Source organism: Stegostoma tigrinum, chromosome 17 (genome assembly GCF_030684315.1).
Source record: "Stegostoma tigrinum isolate sSteTig4 chromosome 17, sSteTig4.hap1, whole genome shotgun sequence".
Classification (NCBI taxonomy): Eukaryota; Metazoa; Chordata; class Chondrichthyes; order Orectolobiformes; family Stegostomatidae; genus Stegostoma; species Stegostoma tigrinum.
Genome location: NC_081370.1, coordinates 10,755,127 through 10,780,037, shown reverse-complemented (window position 1 = coordinate 10,780,037; position 24,911 = coordinate 10,755,127). Strand labels below are relative to the sequence as shown.

The window sequence follows — 24,911 nt, the reverse complement described above, 5'->3', positions numbered from 1 at the left end:
GGTCAATTACTACAAGACACAGGTTCAAGATACAGGGGTGTGGGGAGTTTGAAAGAGATACGTAAGGCAAGCTTTTCAGACACAGGTAATGAGCGCCTGGAGCGCGCTGTCAGAGGTGATGGTGGAAGCAAATACAATAGCAGCACTCAAGAAGCACCTGGACAAATACATGAATACGAAGGGAACAGAGGGCTACAAATCCTGTAAGTGAAGACAGTTTTAGTGTGGAAGGACAAAATGCACTGAGTGCATTTGGAGGGTCGAAGGGCCATTCCTGCACTGCATTGTTCTTTGTTCACACAGCTGAGTGTTTTTCCAACCAAAGTTACTGTAAGTATTTTTTTCTTTGTTTTTTTAACTACTATCCATCACCAGTAAAAACATATGTCCAGCTAATTCAATATTTACAAGCAAAGCCCTCTTTATGCAATGAAAACCATCAAAGGTGAGGCAGGTGCATGGTGGTAAGGGGAGCAAGACTGGATTAAATCAAAATGAAGTTGGATGGGGAAATAAAGTACTGCATAAGTTCACCCTAACAGCATTGATGGACACCACACGCTCCTTCTCCAGCAACACCTGTGCACATTCCTAGCTGCAGAGAGGGGTTTTTTTTGAGTTCTAGCTGCACAGGCCATTGCCTATTGCCAAGGGAATTCATAGTCAAGGAACTATCATTCTACAATACTCTTACAAACTCCACAGGGAAATTACTTATTGGGCCTTAAAGGGGTTATCACAGTAATTAGTCAATTGTATCAGAATGTGCTTTTCCTAATCAACCTGCTCAGAGCTGTTTCTCGAGCAGGTGGGATTTGAACTCAGGTCTCTTGGCTCAGGGGTAAGGACATGACTGCACCACAAGAAGGCCTTCCAACTGCAGTGCAACTAATTATTTAACCAAACTGTTCAGAGACAATGTTACACATCTGTGGCGTAGATAGAACTTTAACTCAAGCTTTTGGGTCCAGTGATGCTACCACTGTGCCACAAGACGGGTCCTTTAACTGTAATGTAAAACTGTTAAATTAAACAGATTACACCTGCCTAAAATTAATGTACGCAGGACTGAAGTTCAAATGCCAGAACTTAGCCATTTGGAAAACACATCTCTTCCCTTTTTATTCAATCCATAAAATAAGTTCAAATTAGTTTTGACCAAATTCTAAACTTATTTGTACAGCCCTATTGCAACTCATTTTAACACCATAGTCACTGGAATAAAATAATAGCTAATGGCAATCATGTAATCATGGATTGATTGTTGTAAAAACCCAAATGATTTAGCAACGCCCTTGAGGAAAGGAAATCTGCCATCTATATTTGAAGTGGTCTACAAGTGATTCCTTATTTGCAACAATGTAGTTAACTCTTTAAATGCCTTCTGGGAAATTAGGAAAGGCAATAAATACTGACCTAGCCAGCAACACCCCTACACTACAAATGAATTTAAAAAGTCAAACATAGCATGACTTGTTTATCGCCATGGTGGTCAGAAGAAATAATAGTGTTTTACAATGTTGTTTATTCCTACTTTCCTCTGATTATTTTCAACTGACAATGCAAAGTGCATCTGTAGAAACTTGAGATTGTACCTGCTACTTCAAGACTGTAGATAACAATAGATGATTAGTATATAACATACTTAACATACCAAACTGTTACATTTACCGTATCTAAGATCATTTTTCAAAATTAGCCTTGTTGGTGACTCACAAATTGGGTCCTAGCCATATGGTCTCACTAAAAACATGATGCTGAGATGGAGCAAGAACTATGCTGAGTGATAATGGCTACCTCAATAAGACCATTTCTTGTTTATATTGCATGAACTCATGGTTTGGTCCAAGACCAACACTTTTGACCCTGAAAAGTACCCAGTCTACTTTAGGTTGCTTTGGAAGGGAAAGGTCTGCAAGCAACAATGGAAATTAGCTGTCTCACTGCTACTTTGCAGAAAGCACATATTGTATTCCTCAGACATCAAGCCAAACAGATGTATCACACAAGTAAGTTTCAGTGCAAATGTGATGCAAATCATGAAGGACATATACCCATCAGGCAGAAGATATCAAGCAACAAGTCCCTTTTATTGCCTATAGCAAGAAATGTACTGATTGTGCTCAACAAACCTGTGCTGCCAAATCTCAGAGCGTAGTTTCCATACATTTTATTTATTCGCTCCAGTACAGAGCGCATTTCTGACTGGACCACAATTCACTGTCCAATCCTAATTCCCCTTGAGGTGGTGATGGTGAAGTCTTCTTAACCCGCTGTAGTCCATGTGCTGTAAGTGGACCCACAATGCTCTCAGGGTCAGAATTTCAGGATTCTGTCTCAGTGACAGTGAGGGAACAGCGTTACATTCCCAAGTCAGGATGGCGGGTGGTTGAAGAAAACCTTGCAGATGGTGGTGATCTAGATTGAAGTGGTAATGGGCTTGGAAGGATCTGTCTAAGGATCTTTGGTGAATTTCTGCAGTATATGTTATAGATGGTAGACACTGATGCTGAGTGTTGGTGGTGGGTGAATGGATGTTTATGGATGTGGTGCCAATCAATTGAGCTGCTTTCTCGTCTCTTTTCATTGGAGAAAAGGAGGAGGAGAGGGGACCTAATTGAGGTATACAAGATAATGAGAGGCATAGATAGAGTTGATAGCCAGAGACTATTTCCCAGGGCAGAAATGGCTAGCACGAGGGGTCATAGTTTTAAGCTGGTTGGTGGAAAGTATAGAGGGGATGTCAGAGGCAGGTTCTTTACGCAGAGAGTTGTGAGAGCATGGAATGCGTTGCCAGCAGCAGTTGTGGAAGCAAGGTCATTGGGGTCATTTAAGAGACTGCTGGACATGTATATGGTCACAGAAATTTGAGGGTGCATACATGAGGATCAATGGTCGGCACAACATTGTGGGCTGAAGGGCCTTTTCTGTGCTGTACTGTTCTATGTTCTATGTTCTATGTCGAGCTTATCGAGTATTGCTGAACTGCATTCATCCAGTAAGAGTATTACATCACAATCCTGACTTGTGCCTTGCAGATGGTGGACAAGATTTGGTACTCTAGCTTAAAATTGCTGCTAAAGCTTCAGCCTCATATTTTGGATTTTGGGGATACTTGAAGACACTCTTTCTCTAGCGAGTTGTTTAACTTTCCACACCATTCACGACTGGATGTGGAAGCTGCAGAGTTTAGATTTGGTCTATTGATTGTGGCAGCACTTAGGTCGATCTGTCACTTACTGTTTATGCAGCTTGGCATACAAGTAGTCCTGTTTTCAAGCTCAGTAGTTTGACACCTCGTCTTTTAAGCAAGCCTGGTGCTGCTCACCCTGCTCTCTTCATTGGATCAGCATTAATCCTCTAGTTTAATCACCTTCCTCTTTGACAGTCCCTCATGATTGAGAACAACATGCTTCCACTCTAGGGAGGTGGGTTGTGGTAACTGAAGTGTCCAATCCTGCAGCCACAAGAATCTGCCTCAGGTGGGATACATGTTTGAGAAGGAGGGCTCTGCATGCTCGGTCTCCATTTGCGCCACCACTTGGTGATAAGTGAAGTGACTGGCACCTTCAGGGATGCTTCTTCTCCGGTCTGTGGTCTCTAGGGCTAGTGATTCCCACATATTGGAATGGTTGGAATGTTACATTTGTTTTAGGTGATTTTCAGTGTGTCCTTGTAGCATTCCCTCCTAATGATTACCATTGCAGAGTCTCATTTATGACTTACTGACTAGGGGAAATAGAATATCGTTCTTTATCCTGTCAAAGTTATTCATAATTTTGAGCATTTTAATAAGCTCTTAATCTTCTCTGCTCCAAAGATAACAAGGCACATTTTCTATTTTTTCCTTGTATCTATAACCCCTCATTCTAGTAAATCTGCTTTGTACTCTTTCCAAGGTTTAAAATGGATAAAAGCATTGTTTGATCCCAATTTGCACTTGCATTGGGTCTACGGTGGATCCTTGGTGGACATCACAGCTTTCATAAGATACAATAGCAGGATTAGACATTCAGCCAATCAGTTCTGCTCCACCACTCAATCACAGCTGATAACCCCATTCTCCTGCCTTGATCTGTAAACCTTGATCCCTTTACTATTCAAGAACCTATTTCTCTTAAATACTCTCAATGACATGCCCTCCTCAGCCTTCTGTGGCAATGAGTTCCAGAATTTAACAAAGTTACAAAGAAGTAGGGATTCATTGTGGGAAGCAGCAGTCGTTATAAGTGGTGAAAACATTAAGATGGAGTGAAAAGGAAATCACAGATAGGAGAGATTGGAACAAGAGGCAGCCAAAAGTCTGTAATGGGCATCAATGAAGAGTGTGATAGTGGACAATGATTCAGTGGCAGGTGGATGTGGCAAATAGAGCCAGAGGTGTAAGGAATCAGATGGAGGGGGTCAAGTGTCCCGGCATCTGCCACACACTCAGGCAGTGAATTCCCGATTCATAACCCTTTGGGAGAAGTAATTCCTCCTCAACTCTGTTTTTGAAATTCTATGGGATATGTGGCAATGAGTTCCACAGATTAATCATCTTCTGGCTAAAGAAATTACTCCTCATCTCAGTTCACTGCTGTGCTTTTGCGACTTAGTCACTTCTACTCATGGAAGCATCTTCCCCACATCCACCCTATCCAGGCCTCTTAGTATTCTGCAAGTTTCAATCAGATATCCCTCATCCTTCTAAACTCCATGAAGAGGAAATATTGTGACAGATTTCTGCAGACAAATCTGAGGAGGACACTCCACAATCCCTCATGACTAACAGAGTCAAAGGCCTTTCAGAGTTCAAACAAGGCAATGTAGAGAGGTAGGTTCTGTACCCTGCACTTTTCTTGTATTTGTCACGCTCTGAAAACCATGTCTATTTTTCCCCCCAATGGGCAGAAGCTGCGTTGAGACACAGGAAGGAGCTCTGAATCCAGTGGAAGATGGTGGCTAAGAAGGATTCCAGTGATAGTGGTTATTAGGGAAATCCCTCTAGTTTCCACAATTGAACCTGTCCCTTTTCTTGAACATGGCCACAATTAAAGCATCTCTGAAATCTCCCAGGCAATAATGGCAAACTAGGGACATGCTGGGCCATGAGGTTTCAGATCGCTCTGGAGTACTCTGCTGCTCCTCGTGGCCCACAGTGCCCCATACTCAGTCTTGAGTTACTAAATCTATTTAAAGTCTATCCCATTTAGCATAGTGATTGTGCCACAGAACACAATGTAAAATATTACCAATATGAAGACAGGACTGTGCAGGGGTCACTGATACGGTCACAGACAGATTCATCTGTAGCAGGCAGATTGGTGGGAGTGAGGTCAAGTATGTTTTCCCTCTTATTGGTTCCCTCACCACCTGCCACAGACTCAGTCTTGCTGAAATAAGATAATAAAATGTGAGGCTGGATGAACACAGCAGGCCAAGCAGCATCTCAGGAGCACAAAAGCTGACGTTTCGGGCCTAGACCCTTCATCAGAGAGGGGGATGGGGGGAGGGAACTGGAATAAATAGGGAGAGAGGGGGAGGCGGACCGAAGATGGAGAGTAAAGAAGATAGGTGGAGAGGGTGTAGGTGGGGAGGTAGGGAGGGGATAGGTCAGTCCAGGGAAGACGGACAGGTCAAGGAGGTGGGATGAGGTTAGTAGGTAGCTGGGGGTGCGGCTTGGGGTGGGAGGAAGGGATGGGTGAGAGGAAGAACCGGTTAGGGAGGCAGAGACAGGTTGGACTGGTTTTGGGATGCAGTGGGTGGGGGGGAAGAGCTGGGCTGGTTGTGTGGTGCAGTTCCCATTATCTCTGATCTGTGCTCCTGAGATGCTGCTTGGCCTGCTGTGTTCATCCAGCTTCACATTTTATTATCTTGGAATCTCCAGCATCTGCAGTTCCCATTATCTCAGTCTTGCTGAAATGTCCTTTCAGATTCAACCAGCTCAGGTCAGTCATGCTGCAGCCAAGCTACTCCTGGTGGTCACAACCAAACTCTTTCTGCATTTACCTTAAATTCATGTGTATGCAATTTTAACATGGAGTCTCTTTTTTTTGTACTGGTGAAACTAAATTAAGCTCTTTCAGAGTGAAGAGCCAAGTAAACTCAAGTTTGACACAAGACAAAATTCTTATGACCTGTCTCATATTTAACATGATAAGAATATAAGAACTAGGAGACAGTAGGCAATTCAGCCCTTCGTGTGTGCTCCACAATTTAACGCCGTCGTGACTGATCTCATCTCGGCCTCAAATCCCCATAACCCTTCTACCCATTACTGAGTAAAAATCTGTCCATCTCCTCCTTAAATTTATTCAGTGTCCCAGCATCTACCACACACTCAGGCAGTTAATTCCTGATTCATAACCCTTTGGGAGAAGTAATTCTCCTCAACTCTGGTTTTAAAACCACCATCCCTTAGCCTAAAACCATGATCGCTCATTCTCGATATAACGTAACTATAACTATTGAGTTAAATGTCATTCAAAAGTAATTTAATTTACAAAGATCCAAAGAAAAACATGCATAAACAGTTCCTTGCCTTATAAAATTCTATGGGATCCAAGTAGTTGTGACATTGTCCAAATATGGAGCTCTCTTTCAACAATGCAGAGCAATGGACCTCAGCAAACATCTCTGTTAAATGGAAAGCATCATATTTCGTGAGAAATTTTAAAGTACTGTATTTAAAGTAAATGTTTTAGCATTATTGGTTCTGATGATTGTCAAAAACCGACAAATTCTCAGTACAATTGTATTTCATTAAACATAATTCCCACAGCCCAAAATTTGTTTCCTTGCTCAACATGGTAATCAAACAATTATTTGCATTTACAAATGTTTGGCAATTCCAACAGGGAAGAAATTCAATTCAGAATAGCTTGTGTTCTATTCCAGCAGACCACCTGATGAAGGACAGAACTGGAGTAAACTTTATCCTTGCATATTAATTTGCAGAATTACATATTAAAGTATATTCACCCTAGCCAAAAAACCTCAAGTTTCTGTATCTATTTACGGGGTCTCAAGTGGATCTGAATTTGATACCCATTACTTGCACACAATTAAACAGCATCTATAAAATTAACAAATCTTTTAAATAAAAACAGAACGTGCTGGAAAACTCCACAGGTCTGGCAGCATGCCAGGGAAGAAGAAGACAGTTAATATTTCAAGTCCAATATGGCTCTTTTAGAACTGGACCCTTACTTTGCTGTAAACAATCACATTTACTGTATATAAGCAAAATTTCAAGTTAAATTGAATCAAAAGCCTCTATATTATGCACAGAGCATTATATTGTGAGATCCATTCCTTTAGAAACACTTGTAATTTCTCATCCATGCATTTTGCCACCAAACAGGAACTCGGTTCCTACTTTGTCTAATGGAACAAGCATAGTTTCTATTATCGCTGACTTTACACAATGCTCTTTCCTAGTTTCCGTATACTCCCAGTTTTTCTGTCCTCCAATGCTTTTCACTATAGTCAACCACTTGCTTCCCACTTCCACCTGGTTTCCTTCATGATCCCCTCCATCTGATTCCTTACACCTCTGGCTCTATTTGCCACATCCACCTACCACCAAATCATTGCCCACTATCACACTCTTCATTGATGCCCATTACAGACTTTTGGCTCCCTCTTGTTCCAATCTCTACTATCTGTGATTTGCTTTTCACTCCATCTTAATGTTTTCATCACTTATAACCTCTGCTACTTCCCACAATGAATCTCTACTTCTTTGTAACTCCTTCTCACCTTCTGCTCTAATCCTTTCCCTTCTTCGATCCTTCCTGCTTCTTGGTCCCCAGCTAACCTTTGCCCTTCCTGTTCTGTCTCATCTTCCGCTCCCACCTAATTCCTGCTGTCAGCTGCACTAGCCTGCTTTCCAATCCTTCTGTACCTAATCCATTTGTCACTTGCTCCCTCCCTTCGTTTCCTTTGCCAATCCCACCTGCTCAAATGGTAGGAGCCAATCAAGAAGAAACCCAAAATTACATGTACATGTCTAAAAGCTTTCCTCACTGATACCAAAAAAGCAGGGCGCCATTAACAATTTTTAAACAAATATCTCAACAAAAAAAATTACACCCTGGAAGCATTGTCTAAGGACACAATTTTACAGTTAAGACCATTAGATCATTAGAAATAGGAACAAGAGTAGGCCATTCAGACTTTTGAGGTTGCTCCACCATTCAACGGAATCATGGCTGATCTTTATGTCCACTTTCCTGCTATTTCCCTGTAACTCTTGATTACTGATCAAGTTTTTATCTATCTCAGCCTTCAATTTACACAAAGAGTTTACTCACACAGCTCACAGAGGGGACTAATTCCAAATACTCTCAGCACTCAGAGAAGAAAATCTCATCTCAGTCTTAAATTGGCAGCCCTTAATGTTGAGACTATGTTCTCTGGTTCTGGGCTTTCTCATGGGGAGAAGGTCAAAGCATTTACCCAATCAAACCCCTTAAGAATGTTATATGTTTCAACGAAATGACTTCTCATTCTTCTAAAATTCTGATTTGCAGAGTCCCAACCTGTTTAACCTCTAGTCCTAAATGAATCTCTCCAGACTATGGATTATCTAAGTGAACCCTCCCGGGAATGCTTCCGACAAAACAATAACTTTTCTTATATAGACCAAAACTGTTCATAGTACTCCCCATTTGGTCTCACCTGCACTTTGTACACTGCAATAAGGTTTCCTTACTCTTATATTCCAACCCCCTTGAAATAAGGGTCAACATTCCTGATTACCTGCCGCACCAGTGTACTAGTTGTCTGTGTTCCTATGTTTCATGCACAAGCACCTGCAAGTCCCTTTGCATTGTAGCTTTCTGTAGTTTTTTTTCCCATTTAAACTGTCTTTTGTTCCCCCTTTCAAAATGAACAATTTCATATTTTCCTACATTACACTCCATTTGTCACCCTTTTGCCCACTTTCTTAATCTATCAATAGTTTTCTATAAGCTGTTCGTATACCTCTCATAACTTGCCTTTCCATCTATATTTGTTGAATCACATATGGATTAGGAACAGAAGTAGGTCTGTTGGCTCCCTCAACTCGCTCTGCCAAACTGATATGGCTGTGACCTCAACTTTACTTCGCTGACGGCTATCTAACTTTGGCAGCCTATCTTAGTTTGAAAATATTCAATGTCTGCTCTCTGAGGAAGAGAATTCCAGAGACCAAAAATCCTGAGAGAATAAATGTCTTATCATATCTACTTTAAATCATAGAACCCTTATTTTTATTTTGTACCTCCTAGTTCTAGTTTCTCCCAAGGAGTTAAATGAATGTTCTTTGAATTGCCTTGAACTGCAATTATATTATTACTTGAGAATAAACTTATACTTCATACAGGGACCCATCAAAGACTTTTACAACTGTAGCAAAATTCTACTCTATTTATATTCCATTCTCATTGCAATAAAGAACAGTATTCAATTTGACTTCATAATCACTCCCTGTACTTGCGTTATACCTTTTAGCAATTTTTAGTATGGCACACAGATCCCTCTGTACCATAGGGTTCTTTAATATCTCTCTATTTAAATAATAATCTGCTTTTTCTTTCATCATACCAAAGTGTAAAAGATAACATTTTCCCCTCACAACATTCTCCACCTGCTATTTTTTTTTGCTGATCCACTCAAAACTACCCATATCCCTTTAGTAATCTTAACATGATTTCAACACCAAATCTAAATAAAGTAGCACTTTTTTTTCTTCAATTATGTATTGATCTTTATTGCTTAGAAAGTTAAAGAATATTTTAACTGGTAAGTTCAATTAGTGTAGAAGTACTAAAGCTATTTATGCAGCTACACTGCGCAGTTAAAGTCCACAATGAGCAAATTCCTTGCACGAATTAAATATCTTTTGACCAGTATAGTTTATTTGGGTTCATCATTATCACCATCCTCTTCATCAGAATTCATCATGTGTCATTTTGACATGTGACACGTGTCATGTATCACTTCTTTCTGCTTTGGGAAGTTCATCACAGAGATAATTTAAGGCACATCTCAAGCATCGCGTAAGTTTTTTTGGGCACCCCTGGGCTAAATATGTCTATCACTGCTGTGCCAGTTCTGTCTTCTGATAATCTTAGTTGTTTCTGCTGAAGGTGGCTTCATCCATGTTTTGTGGATCTTTGATATCACCATTGGGCTGACACCTACTTTTGAGTATTTGACCATTTAAAATTTCGCCACTATTCGAATGTTGGGTAGCCAACTGCATAAATTTCTGATATCCTGGAGAAAGTGAAAATGCCAAAATCATAGATGGTAGCAAAATGCAAGTCATAATTAATGTCAATATATCTATGCCATTTTTCAATCGTTCATGTTTTAGACTCTGAGAATACTAGAGGGTAATTACACATTGGCCATTTACTACTGTTTTCTGAGATAATGGGAACTGCAGATGCTGGAGATTCCAAGATAATAAACGAAACGTCAGCTTTTGTGCTCCTGAGATGCTGCTTGGCCTGCTGTGTTCATCCAGCCTCACATTTTATTATCTTACAACTGTTTTCTGCCATCTTTGGCAACAGCTCCTAGGAGTTTTCTGTCTGAAGTTTTTAGTCTAAGCATCAAATCTCTACCTTTTGATAATCTTTTTCTGCTACATGTTCTCATTCAGAAAGCTAGTTGCTGAAAGACAGACCTGGAGCAAATCTTTCATAGTTATTTATTTTATATGTATTCCAAGTTTATGCCTCCTGATCCAAAAACCTTAAATTGCGTCTACTGAGAGGGCCCAAGAATGTCTTCAATTAATACCATTAACATATAATTTAAATCTTTAATATACAATAGCCCCAAGAAGTGTTACCTTTATTGAATGAAAGAACTTTCAGTGTTATAATCCCATTCACAACTTGAAGAAGTCACTAGGGCTTCCCAGGCAATGATACACTTTTGAAATGTAGTTACTGCTGTAATGCAGAAGATACACGAGCAAAGATCTGTCTAACAAGTTCACACAATGCATGGAAATAAATAAACATCTTTTCTCAGTGCTGACTGGGGAATTAATAAGAGCCAGGTAACTGGGAGAATTTTCCTGTTCTTCTTTGAACTATGCCATGGAGTTGTTCACTTCCAACTGAAAGAGCTGATGGGACTTGGCTTCACAGTTCATCTTTTTTGACAATCAAGTACTCCCTTGATAATGCAGTGAATGACTGCAGTCAAACTAAATTATCTAGTTTCTGACCACACAATCTCAGAATTTATGAATCTAATACATGAGTTAAACTGCTAGGTCAAAGTTAATAAAAAGTTCTTAATTCTAGCATATAGATGCAAGTTAACATTGGTGAGGTCACAGTAGCTGGCTATCATTGGGTGTCCTTAACTGGAATAATGATTCATTTCCTTGCTGATGCATCCTTATGATGATCATACTCTCGCAGTAATGGTAAGTAAGAGTTCCATGATTCAGACTAATTCTTATAAAAGACTAGTGACATATTATGAGGACAAAATAGCATAGAAAGATCTTTGGAGGAGATGATGTTCCCATTCCTACAATATTGTTGTTATCCCACTTAAATGAGTGTCAGTGAATGTGAGGCCAAACACGGAGTCCAATTTCAGTGATACTTATTATGAACTGGTTGTGTGCAGAACAATAGTGAATTTCTTGAGCATAGCTGTGCCTATCCCCAACTAGGTGAGTGATGAGGATGCTTTCACACTCTTTGTTATGCCTTATAATTGGGAGATGTTGTAGCAGAAAAGGAACCATTTGAAACAGAAAAAAATCAATTTCTGATGACGTTGTACTTTAAATTGGATCAGCTATAATCAATACTATCAAAAAATAAAAACTTTTAATTCTTGATTTATTTTGTCTGTTCTCCTATGATGGAATCACGGTACCCTACACAATGGTTCTTTAGTATCAATAATCAACAATAATATAGTGTCAATAATTAAAATAAACTGCTGCCTTTATCTATAGAGGTGTAGCCTATATTTTCAAGTAGGAATAACAGATGCTTTCACTGTTCACAATTATTTTGAAATAAAATCAGACAAAAACCTTGCAATACATTGTTCAACATGGAAATCAGGAAACTGATCCTGCTTTGACCATTAGACAAGATATAGGAGCAGTTTTAGGCCATTCAGCCCATTGAGTCTACTCCACCATTTGGGTTCAAAAACAGAATTTGCTGGGAAAGCTCAGCAGGTCCAGCAACATCTGTGAAGAAAAAAAATCAGAGTTAATGGTTCAGGTCTGGTGATCCTTCCTCAGGCATGCTCATCTTGAAGAAGTTCTGCTAGGCATGCCCACCATTCAGGTTGCTTAAAGAATTTGGCAAATGAGAGAATTAATTATTTAAAAAAAAACCTAAATGGCATACTGTTATGATCCCAGCTGATGTTATTACTTGACAAATCAGAACCCAGACAAATCTGACTTGACATGTATTTCAATTATTATTTAAAAGAAAAATTCTTTCCCCGAGGCCTAAGCATGCAATACTGCAAACTTGATGTTAACAATATGATGTTACACTAAAAAAGGATGAAACAGAATACAGTTGGGGAGTATTGTGTGCAGTTTAGATCATCATACCCAAGACAGGACATACTTGTCATATAGGGAGTGAAGCGATGGTTCGCTGGACTAATACACGCAAATAACAGGACTATTGTATTATGAAAGATCGGTTTAACAGGCCAGTATTTATTGAGATTCAAAAAACAAAGAGGTTCTAACAGACATAAAAAGACAAGATGTAGGGAGGATATTCCCTCCCCACCACCCCCGTCCCACCCCTTTAAAGAGTCTAGAACCAGAGGTCACAATCTCAGAAAACAGGTTGGACTGAGATGAGGAAATATTTCTTCACTCAGAGGATGGTCACTATGCTGATCTGGGCAGTTACGAGGCTTCAGTCAGCACTAAGGAACATAGAAACTTATCATTTGCTGCAAACAAACAGGGAAATTTTATTGCAAAGCTGTGCACTCTGTTAAGGTCAAAACAGGTTCAAACAAGCCCCTGAGCACTGGCTGATGATTCAGCAGTGCCAAATGATTCTTACCTTAAAGGGACACAGTTCCCACATGACACAGATCAACTATAATATTCCACAGGATGACTGTTGTTAATATTTGCTAGTACAGAGGGATGTAGAGTCTGGGTGACGAAGTATATTCAAGAAATAGATTAATTAAGCTTTTAGATATTAAAGGCATCAAAAGGCACGGCAAGGAATATGGCATTGAGATAAAAGATCATTAGTGATCATATTGAATAGTAGATGAGGTTCAAAGGGAAGAAGGGCCTGTTCCTGTTCCTAGTTTTTCTGTTTTTTGATCTGGAACTTCTAAATTAAACTCCTTACACTGAGGTAACTTATTTCTTAACAGTTCTAAACTAATGTCTTTCTTCAAGAGAAGCTGTTTTACACATCTGCCTTCCATCTGGACCTTTGCAAACTGAATCAAAACAGTTTTCCAAGATATGGTATCCCCAAAGCAGAAAAGAACACACTGGGCCCTTCTGACTAAAAACCTAATGCACTTCACCTGTTTATTCTGTCAGCACATAAAAACGATCTCAATACAAATGAATTCCCATTAGCACACTGGGAACTTTATTTTATTTTAAAACATGATCCAGAAATACTGACAAGTTAATCATTAAACCCCCTCATACGTCCAGACAAAAATGTAAATGTCATTAGTTTAAAATTCAAGCTCTAAAATAAATGCAATTAAATATAAATAAATGATACACCTTACATCTCACCTCCTCCTGAAGAAGGAAAATACATCTTAAATAGAGATTTTCATTACCCATCAACTATCAGATTAACCCTATTTCTACATCACACTAACATCAGTAAAATATTGACATAATGAGTCACATATCAACCATATCTTACCACTTCCCCAGGCAGCGCATCACTCAGTGTCCCTGATATAACAAACATTTTATTGAGAGTGCATAACATTTTTTTTTCTAAGCACATGAACGATTTTCAAATTATTCAGTACAAGTTAGCAATGCTGCCTCACAGTACCAGGGACCTGGGTTTGATTCCAGTCTTAGGCAAATCTCCATGCAAACTCCACACATTTTCCCTGTAAACAAAGTGTGAAGCTGGATGAACATAGCACGCCAAGCAACATCTCAGGAGCACAGAAGCTGATGTTTCAGGCCTAGATCCTTCATCAGAGGGTAACTTCTTCAGTTTAGGCATCCCTGGAAGAGGCTTTGCAGCGAGCTTAAAATTGTGATCACAGATAATGGGAACTGCAGATGCTCGAGAATCCAAGATAACAAAGTGTGAAGCTGGATGAACACAGCAGGCCAAGCAGCATCTCAGGAGCACAAAAGCTGACGTTTTGGGCCTAGACCCTCTGATGAAGGGTCTAGGCCCGAAACGTCAGCTTTTGTGCTCCTGAGATGCTGCTTGGCCCGCTGTGTTCATCCAGCTTCACACTTTGTTATCTTGGATTCTGCAGCATCTGCAATTCCCATTATCTCTGATCACATTTCCCTGTGTCTGCATGGGTTCCCTGTGGGTGCTCTGCTTTCATTCCACAATCCAAAGATGTGCAGGTTTTTCCACCTAACCTGCTGTGCTAAATTGCCCATAGTGTCTAGGGTGGATTATACAGGGATGGGGTAGAGAGTGGGATAATCTTAGGAGGGCCAGTGTGACTCGATCGGCTGAAAGGCATGCTTCCACACTGTAGGGATTCTATGAATTAAGCTCCACCAAAACAATCAAATTCTTGCCCCAAATTTGTCCTAACGTCAAAGAATTCAGGTCTGTACAACTGCAAGTGGACAGTACCTTTAAAAAGTAACTAACAAGCTATTGGATCCCCATCTCATCAACTTGCAGTCAAACAGTCCCTCCATCAGAGTCACTGATACAGAGCCATAAAGGGCCTTTCACAGTTCAGCACAGCTAACAGCAGTGTGATTGTGAGCACATCTTTCAGTTTTTAAAGAAGCTCTGATATTCTTGCATCCAGTCAAATTTCCTGCCTGTCATCACAAATTCATTGAAAATGCAATGACTGTGCTGAAGTCCTACAAGAGATAAAATCCATTCGTACTAATAGAACACAAAATTGCCCTCAACACAGGATAACACAAAATCTCCCTAACTTTCTTTTATTAAGGTAGTTTTGCTCCGAGTGTGTCCTAAATAAGTCACCATTGCTTTGGAAGATTCACTCTTGACCAGATTCATAACCAAATTGGCTTTCTGTAGGTCATCAAAGTGTCATCAAGTGGGGTAAATGTTCCTCCCAGACTTGGCTAGAAATGGATCAGTCAATGTCAACCACACAATTACAGAGTCCTTAAATGATTTTATTGATTAATCATTGGAATGCTGATGTATTTTTTATCCCAAACATGGCATTGCATTAATAAAGTCCACCTGGTGTTACAAAAGCCATTTACTTTTGACCCGATCCATCAACTATGTTCAATAGTTTCAAATATCCTGTTGGCAAGTCAATACTTGTGACAAATCATCCATGTCCAATTCGTTCAGTGCAATCCATGAATCCCAGAACAGGATGTGACTCTATTGTCTTACCACACTGACTTTGCAATAATCAATATGGAACTTTATAATAGAATGCAAACTGATAATTTAGGTCAAGGGGTTTATGCAGTGGCATACAAATCATGAAAGGTCCAGTTTCAATCCCTGTCCTGTGCTGAGTAAGCTAATATCAGCTATGCCAGGGTATTGGTCTCAGTGTTCAAAGGGAGAGATAAACTCTGACTTCTAATCACTGTCCAGGGACGTTCAGTACAAGTGGTAGGATGTTTGGCAAGATTTGGAGACAACATACAACGAATTTAGCCCAGTGCCAATTCCCCACCTCTTTGAACAGGGTGGATTTCGTCAAACAGGGATCTGGGATTCTTCTCATCCATTCTAGTTTTTGCAGGAATGAGCTCAGTTAGAAATTTGTTCATCCATGTGTCTGAAAACCTACTCCATTCTCTGGACTTGGGCTGTGTGGTCCAATATCTGTTCCTAAGATGCTGTCCCATGTTTTCAGTTTCTTGAATACATTCCTTCTGTCACACATAGATGAGACTTTGTCAGAATTTCTCCTTATTTCATAATTCCTCCTAATACTTGTCCTTGGGGTGAGCACCATGGACATCTATACCTTCAGTTTTGTTCCCAATTATCTGGTTCTGGGGAGTATTTTCCCACTGACTGTGCTGGGTGACGTTCCTCATATATGGAACCGGGTATTTTTTTCTGTGTCTGATGAACTCCACCAATGAAGGAATGAGGTGAGGTAAGCTCCTTGTGCCCTTTGGGTTTAATTATTACACAACATGGGATATTGGGATGTATTTACCTAAAGCAAAACCCGGGAGTCTTCTTTCCAATGTCCTTGCTGACAAGAATCCATCTTACATGCACATTTAAATCTCTATATTACCTCATTCTGGGGTTAATTTCCTAATTGGGGTACAGTTTCTTTATGTATATTCAGAGGAACGAATTACCTCCTGGATATCCTAACCTAAGAGGTATTCCCACACTTAGTACAGTGGAGGCAATTCTTCCAAAGTAGGCCAAAGATCTCCTGCACTAAGTGGTTGAGAGGTCAGTTTCAAATGACTGAAGGCAGATTCCTTGATAGTTTGAACTGGAAGAGATAAGATCTCTTCCCTCATGTGGGGAACTTCAAAACCAGAAGGCATAGGTTTAAAGTGAGAGGAGAAAGATTTTTGTGGATCCTGAGGGGGCAACTTTTTCACACAGAGGGTGGTTCTCATATAGGATGAACTGCCACAGAAAGTGGAGGTAGAGGTATAGTTACAACATTTAGACAGGTACATGTATGGGAAAGGTTGAGGGATGTGGGTCAAATGCAGGCAAATAGGGCAGGCTTAGTTTGGGACACTTGGTTGACATGAATGTGTTGGGACCAAAGGGCCTGTTTCCATACTGTATGACTCTATAACTCAATCTGGTTTCGGTGCCATCACACTGAGTGAACTTGGCCTACTATGATTCGGTTCATTGTTCATCATGATATCATCTCTTACCTCATTTGAGTTAATCACTTGGAGGATATTGTTTTATAGGTAACATCTCCCATATTGATATCCATCTAGCCTGCACATCCCTGAATGCTAGACAATTTAGCATGGCCAATCCAGCTAACGCGTACATCTTCAGATGTGGAGGGAAACCAAAATGCCTGGCAGAAACCTATGCAGTCACAGGGAGAATGTGCAAATTCCAAGCAATGGTGTTAAGTACTTTTTAAATAATTTTTAGCCAGTTCACATGCTTTGCTTAATTTTCCTCTGAAGTCCAAAACACAGGCTGAAAACGTAGTCTGAGCTTTTGTTTATCAATTTTTCTTTAATTAATTTTAACTGGTTCCCACTACCTCGTGTCCATGTAATACTCCTAAAGGAGTTAACCTTTGGACTCATTGGGAGCATGCTTAATGACAAATAGTAACAAAAAAATCCTTTGTCCTAATCAATCTAAAAGTTAAAGTTCTAAATTGAAGGAAGGCCAATTTTGACAATATTAGGCAAGAACTCTCCAAAGTTGATTGGGGCGAAGGTTTGCAGGTAAAAGGGATAGCTGGAAAATGGAAAGTCTTCAAAAATGAGATAAAATGAGATACAGCGTCCAGAGGCAGTATGGTTCTGTTAGGGTGAAGGGCAAGGCTGGCAGATGTAGAGAATGCTGGATGATCAGAGAAATCGAGGTACTGATCAAGGAAAAGAAGGAAGCATATGGCAGACACAGACAGCAGAGATCGAATCATTTCTTAGAAGAGTATAAAGGCAGTCAGATTATACTTCAGAGGAAAACCAGGAGCGCAAAAGGAGACATTAGATAGCTTTGGCAAATAGGATAAAGGACAATCCAAAGGAATTTTATAAATACATTAAGGACAAAAGGGTAACTAGGGAGAGAATAGGGCCCCTTAAAAGATCAGCAAGGCCGTGTATGTGTGGAGTCAGAGGAGTTGGGGGAGATACTAAATGACTACTTTGCATCAGTGGAGAAGGATATGGAAGATATAGAACATGGGGCATTAAACAGCGACATTTTGTAAAAATGTTTATATTATACAGGACATAGTGCTGGATAACTTAAAAATGCATAAAAGTGGATAAATCCCTGGGACCTGATAAGGTATCCCCTGGAACTTTCTGGGAAGCTAGGGAGGTGATTGCTGGGCCCATTGCTGAGATATTTGTATTAGTGATACAAATTGGCTTAGAAGGGGTGGGCGCTAGGAAGTTGTTTCCGTTAGGCGGGGAGACTAGGACCCATGGGCACAGCCTTAAAATTAGAGGGGGTAAATTTAAAACTGAAATTAGATGACATTTCTTCAGCCAGAGAGTGGTGGGCTTGTGGAATTCATTGCCACGGAGAGCAGTGGAGGCCGGGACATTGGATGCCTTCAAGGCAGAGATCGACGAATTCTTGATCTCACAAGGAATCAAGGGTTACGGGGACAGCGCAGGGAAGTGGAGTTGAAATGCCCATCAGCCATGATTTAAATGGCGGAGTGGACTTGATGGGCCGAATGGCCTTACTTCCACTCCTATGTCTTATGGTCTTATGGTGATAGCCACAGGTGAGGTACTGGAAGTCTGGAGATTGGCTAATGTGGTGCCACTATTTTAAAAAGATGGTAAGGAAAAGCCACGGAACTTTAGATGAGTGAGCCTGACATTGGCGGTGGGTAAACTGTTGGAGGGAATCCCGCGTGATCGGAAGTACATGTGTTTAGGAAGGCAAGGACTGATTAGGGGTAGTCAACATGGCTTTGTGCATTGGAAATCATGTCTCACTAACTTGATGGAGTCTTTTGAGGAACAAAGAGAATTGATGATGGTGGTAGACGTGATCTATACGGACTTCAGTAAGATATCCAACAAGACTGCTGACCAAGGTTAGATCACATGGAATGCAGGAAGAACTATCCATTTGGATGCAGAAGTGGCTCAAAGGTAGGTGACAAAGGGTGGTGGTGGTGGAGGGTTGCTTTTCAGACAGGAGGCTAAGGACCAGTGTTGTGCCACATGACTTGGTGCTGGGTTCACTGCTTTTTGTCATTTATATAAATGATTCATGTAAATATAGGAGGTATGGTTAGTAAGCTTGCAAATGACACCAAAATTGGAGGTAGCAGACTGTAAAGAAGGTTACCTCAGGTTACAATGGGATCTTGATCGGATGGGCCAATGAGCTGAGTAGTGGCAAATGGAGCTTAATTTAGATGAAATTTGAGGTGTTGCATTTTGGAAAGGTGAATCAGGGCAGGACTTAGACTTAATGGTGAGGTACTGGGAGTGTTGCTGAACAGAGATATCTTGGAGTGCAAGTTTCTTGAGTGTGAAGTTACAGTTAGATAGGATAGCGAAGAAAGCATTTGGTATGCTTGCCTTTATTGATCAGTGCATTGAGTATGGGAGTTGGAAAGTCACGTTGTGGTTGTTCAGACATTGGTTAGGTCATTTTTGCAATACTGCAATTCAATTCTGGTCTCCCTGTTATAGGAAGGATGTTTTGAAACTGGATAGGGTTCAGCAAAGATTTAAAAGGATTGCCAGGATTGGAACTTTTAAGTTATAGGAGAGACTGAACAGGCTGGTGCTATTTTTCTGGAGCATCAGAGGCTAAAGGGTGACCTTATGCAGGTTTATAAAATTATGAGTGTCATGGATAGGGTGAATAGCTAAGATCTTTTAACCAGGGTGGGGGTGTCCAACATTGTAAGGCATAGGTTTAGGGTAAGAGAAGAATGATTAAAAATGGACCTCGGGACGACTTTTTCATGCAGAGGATGGTGCAGAAATGGAATGAACTACAATATGAAGTGGTGGAGGATGGTACAATAACAACATTTAAGAGGCACCTGGATGGGTATATGAATAAAGAACAAAGAGCAAAGGACAAAGAAAATTACAGCACAGGAACAGGCTCTTTGGTCCTCCAAGCCTACACTGATCTAAATCCTCTATCTAAACCGGTCACCTATTTTCCAAGGATCTGTATCCCTCCACTCCCTGTCCATTCTTGTATTTGTCTAGATATATCTTAAATGATGCTATCATGCCCGCCTCTACCACCTCCGCTGACAATTCCAGGCTCCCACCACCCTCTGTGTAAAGAACTTTCCGCGCATATCTCCCTTAAACATTTTCCCTCTCATCTTGAAATCATGAACCCAAGTAACTAAGTCCCCGACTCTGGGGGAAAAAGGTTCTTCCTATCCACCCTGTCTATACATCTCAGAACTGTACAAAGTATTCCAAATGTGTCTAAAAAAATGTCCTATACAACTATAACATGCCCTGCCAACTCTTGTAATCAATACGCTGTCCGATGAATGAAAACATGCCATATACCTTCTTGACCGCTCTATCGACCTGTGTCGCCACCTCCAGGATACAATGGGCCTGAACACCCAGCTTTCTCTGTGCATCAATAGGAAGGGTTTAAGAGGGATATGGGCCAATGCTGGCAAATGGGTCTAGATTAAGTTAGGATATCTGATTGGCATGGATAAGTTGGGCCGAAGGAAGGGTCTGTTTCCATGCTGTACATCTCTATGACTCTAATGAGCTCTAACCATGGTCTTCTAACTCATTCATCCAGACAAGCACTTTAATTACAGCAGGCCAGGAAGAATCGACAGAAAAAATACTGTGCAAGCAAACTGCTAGAGAAGGGATTAGGAAGGGGATATTTCCCATTTTACCATTGACTGCATACATGTCACATGGCAAGGACCACATGACAATTCTGCAAATAGAAAGGATCCTACTGGCAGCACCCAGTAGTTAGTCAGTATCTGCTAACCAGGCAGCAGTCATGATGCCTTCATTCAGCCATGTTCCCACTGTTTGAGTTACTATAACAAATTGGAGAGCAGCTATTTGGCAAAAAGGTCTATCCTTGACCAGCGAGATTCAGGTGCATAATCCATTCGCATGTACACGACACACAGAAAATGAAAGCCATTCTGATTCACAAAATGTAAGGGAGCAGACTTTTAGGGAGCTTGAACAACACATATGATGGCTGCACAGTGGAAACCTCAACCTTCATAACAGAAGTCTGAACTTCAATGGTAGCAAGTAAAACTTGCACAATTAATGATAGGGTCTTGGGCATGCACGCGAACAGAGGGTCATAGGGATTCAGGTACATAATTCTTTGGTATTTGTATTACTCATAGACAAGGTGGTTAAAAAAGAAGTGTTTAGCACCTTGCCTTCATTACTCAGTACTTTTGAGTATTGGAGTTGGGAAGTCATGTTGAGGTTGTATAGGACATTGGTGAGGTCTCTTCTGGTGTACTGTGTCCAGTTCTGGTCACCTAATTATAGGAATGATATTATTAAGCTACAGAGGGTTAGAAAGACATTTATCAGGATGTAGAGAGATAATAGGAACTGCTGATGCTGGAGAATCTGAGATAACAAGGTGTAGAGCTGGATGAACACAGAAGGCCAAGCAGTATCAGAGGAGCAGAAAAGCTGGCGTTTTGGTTCGAGACCCTTCTTCAGAAATGGATACTCCCCATCTGCACTCACCTTTACTGGCATCCCTAACCTATCCTTCCTCCCACCTACCCACTCCTCCCACCTCAAGCCCTACCCCCATCTCCTAACTACCAGCCTCATCCCACCTCCTTGACCTGTCTATCCTTCTTGGACTGACCTACCCCATCCCTAACTCCCCATCTACACTCACCTTTACTGCATCCAACCCTGCCTCTTTGAACTGTCTCCTCTCCACCTATCTTCTCCTTTATTCATCTTCTATCCGCCTCCCCCTCTCTCCCTATTTATTTCAGAACCTCCTTCCTCTCCCCCATTTCTGATGAAGGGTTTCGATCCAAAACATCAGCTTTCCTGATGCCTGCTGTGTTTATCCAGCTCTACACCTTGTTATCTCCTTTATATTTCAATTTACATAAAAGAATGGTGATCTGAGATAACATTATGATCTCCTTTACAGCAGTGTGAGACAACAGCATTCCATCCTTCAACAGAATCGTACTTCATTTACCTATCAGGAGTTATTTATTTCATAGGATCGACTTCAGACAAGAGACACTACAACCAAAACAAAATTCCAGGCAGATGATGTAGTGGAAGAAGTTTTTTTTTCTTTTGTTGTATTTTAACAATAGTGTATGAATAAAGTGTGTTTTGCTTAACATTAATTGACCAAGTTAATTGCATCTGGGACACAACACCTTACATTTACCCTTAAAAATCACGGAAAAGTTAGGGTCTATATTACCTTTTTAATATATTTTGAGGGGGTTTTGTCTGGTCCACAACAAAGTGGGGGCTCTTATTGGTATCAAAATCTCTAATTCCAGGTTAAGATTAGGATTATTGGACTCAAAGGCAATGGGTGTTAGGTGTTAGTAGTTTCATAGCCGTGGTAAGGAAAAGCACAACATAATTTAAAACGTTACAGCAGAATGTACAATCTGGTCAGGGGTTCGTTGAGAAGGAAGTGCCACATCTCTTTAAAGAATTTACTTGTGAGGATAAGGTTTGCTCGTATATGCCAGGAGAAGCAAGTAAAAAAATTAAGATTTTAAGAAATTTGAGAGCAATTCAATCTTTGACAGTGAGAGATGAGACATGTAATTCAAGAGTATTGTCAGAAAAGGCAGTAACATGTGGAATTTATGATGGCGATATAATATTGCATTATATAAGTAAAGTTGGAGAGTCTGGTGAAAAGTGGGGTGGTGTGGTAGTAGGAGTAGTACAGAAATTCACAGTTCCAGGAATTCAGTTTATCCTTGGTAATGATATACTGCATCGTATGTGGAAGCAATGCCTAATGTGATTGAAAAGTCAGTAGAAAATCAGGCAACTGAGGTATTACGGGAAGTATATCCTCGGTGTTTTTTTTTCCTGATTGTGATAGCAAAGTCACGAAGTCACTGGTTGAAGCAGGAGAAAACAAAGAATAAAGATGAGGCTGTTGAAGTTCAATTATCAGAGACTATGTTTGAGTCAGTTGAGAAAAAAATAACAAGAAGGAGTGAAAGACAAAGTGAATATTTTTAGTTTAAAGAAGTCAGCTGAATTATAACAGAAAGATGAAAAACAAAAGCAGTTATATCAAAACACACACGCAGAGGAATGAGTGTATCCAAGAATGTGCTTCGTGAATATGTGCAAAAAGGTATTTTGATAGAGCAGGAGAGCATTACTGGTTACAACACAGACTGAAGAACCAAGAACAGATGACTCTGAATTGGACATTCCTCAAATTTATTTGGACAAGAAGAAGTTCTCAAATTGGGATAAATCATTGAATTATCTTCCAGAGAAAAATTGAAATGACCTGAAAGTTATTACAATGACATGGGGAGATGTGTGGGAATAAGTTGGGAAGCGTTACTCTAATTAGATTAGATTCCCTACAGTGTGGAAACAGGCCCTTCGGCCCAACAAGTCCACACCGCCCCTTGAAGCATCCCACCCAGACCCATCCCCCTATAACGCACACACCCCCTGAACACTATGGGCAATTTAGCATGGCCAATCCACCTAGCCTGCACATCTTTGGACTGTAGGAGGAAACTGGATCACCCGGAGGAAACCCACGCAGACACGGGGAGAATGTGCAAACTCCATACAGACAGTCGCCTGAGGCTGGAATTGAACCTGGGTCCCTGGTGCTGTGAGGCTGCAGTGCTAACCACTGAGCCACCGTGCTGCCCATCACACATGTACATATAGGAAATGTTGTTCCAATTAAGCAATATCCTTATAGACTTAACCCTGTAAAGTTGGCACAAGTTCTAAAGGAGATTGAACAAACATCTGAAGACAACATAATGGAACTCGCTCGTAGTAATGGTACCAAAACCAGACAATACTCAATGACTGTATGTGGACTATCGCAAAATCAATGCAGTTACAAAATTTGATTCCTATCCTATTCCACCATTGGAAGACTGTATTGAGAAGGTGGGACAAGGAACTTATATTTCTAAGGTGGACTCACTCAGAGGGTGCTGGCAGGTAGCTTTATCTGAAACAGCGAAGTTATTTTCAGTTTTCATGACACAGAATGTACTGTACCAATTTAAAGTCATGCCATTTGGTATGAAAAATATGCTAGCTGCATTTCAAAAATGAACCAATGAAGTCATTTCTGGATTACGCATTCGTGTGATGTACATCAATGACCTGGTGATTTTTAGGCACATACGAAAGGAACATTTGTACCATCTATCGATTTCAGGAGGTGGGCTTAATGATAAACCTGGCTAAGAGTGAGTTTGCAAAAGCCCAAGTCATGTTATTGGGTCATGTCATTGGACATGAAGAGATAGCTCCATGGGATGTGAAAACAAAGGTTACTAGGGAGTTTCCCATACCATTGACAAAGAGGGAAATGATAGGATTCCTGGGATTGAGTGGTTTTTGTCAAAAGTTCATAGAAAATTTTAGCAGTGTGTTTTCTCCACTGACTGACCTTATTAAAGAAGGTCAGAAAATTTCAGTAGACTGAGGACTCTTAGAAGGCATCTGACAGCCTGAAAGCTGTGTTAACCATTGTCCTACTATTGGCCACACCTAATCATGCAAATCCATTCAAGGCAGTAATAAGCGCCATCTTATTTTTGATTTTTTTGGTAATGATCTCTCTGTCTTAATTAATCAGATCATAGGTCAACCCTTCACTTGCTATTTACCTGTTGATACTTCACTCACATCGTTTGGTACTTTTAATCATCTGCAAAGACTTTTTATTCAGCCTGTCAACACTCCACTCTCACCATTTGTACTGTCATTTGACGCTCTTAATTACCTGGAATTATCTTGCAATGATCTATCTGCCTATAAGTTCTGTGCCTATGTGTTTCCC

General features: G+C 40.5%; 1 protein-coding gene across 1 annotated transcript in view; it reads right to left on the bottom strand.

The window, feature by feature from the left end:
- The window catches only part of LOC132210692 (mucin-6-like), a 149,807-nt gene that overhangs the window by 90,335 nt on the left and 34,561 nt on the right, over window positions 1-24,911 (bottom strand). Inside the window, exon 7 of the mRNA XM_059652221.1 lies at window positions 6,524-6,618. Within this exon, the coding sequence (XP_059508204.1) occupies window positions 6,524-6,618 (95 nt within the window). The remainder of the gene's footprint in view (window positions 1-6,523; window positions 6,619-24,911) is intronic.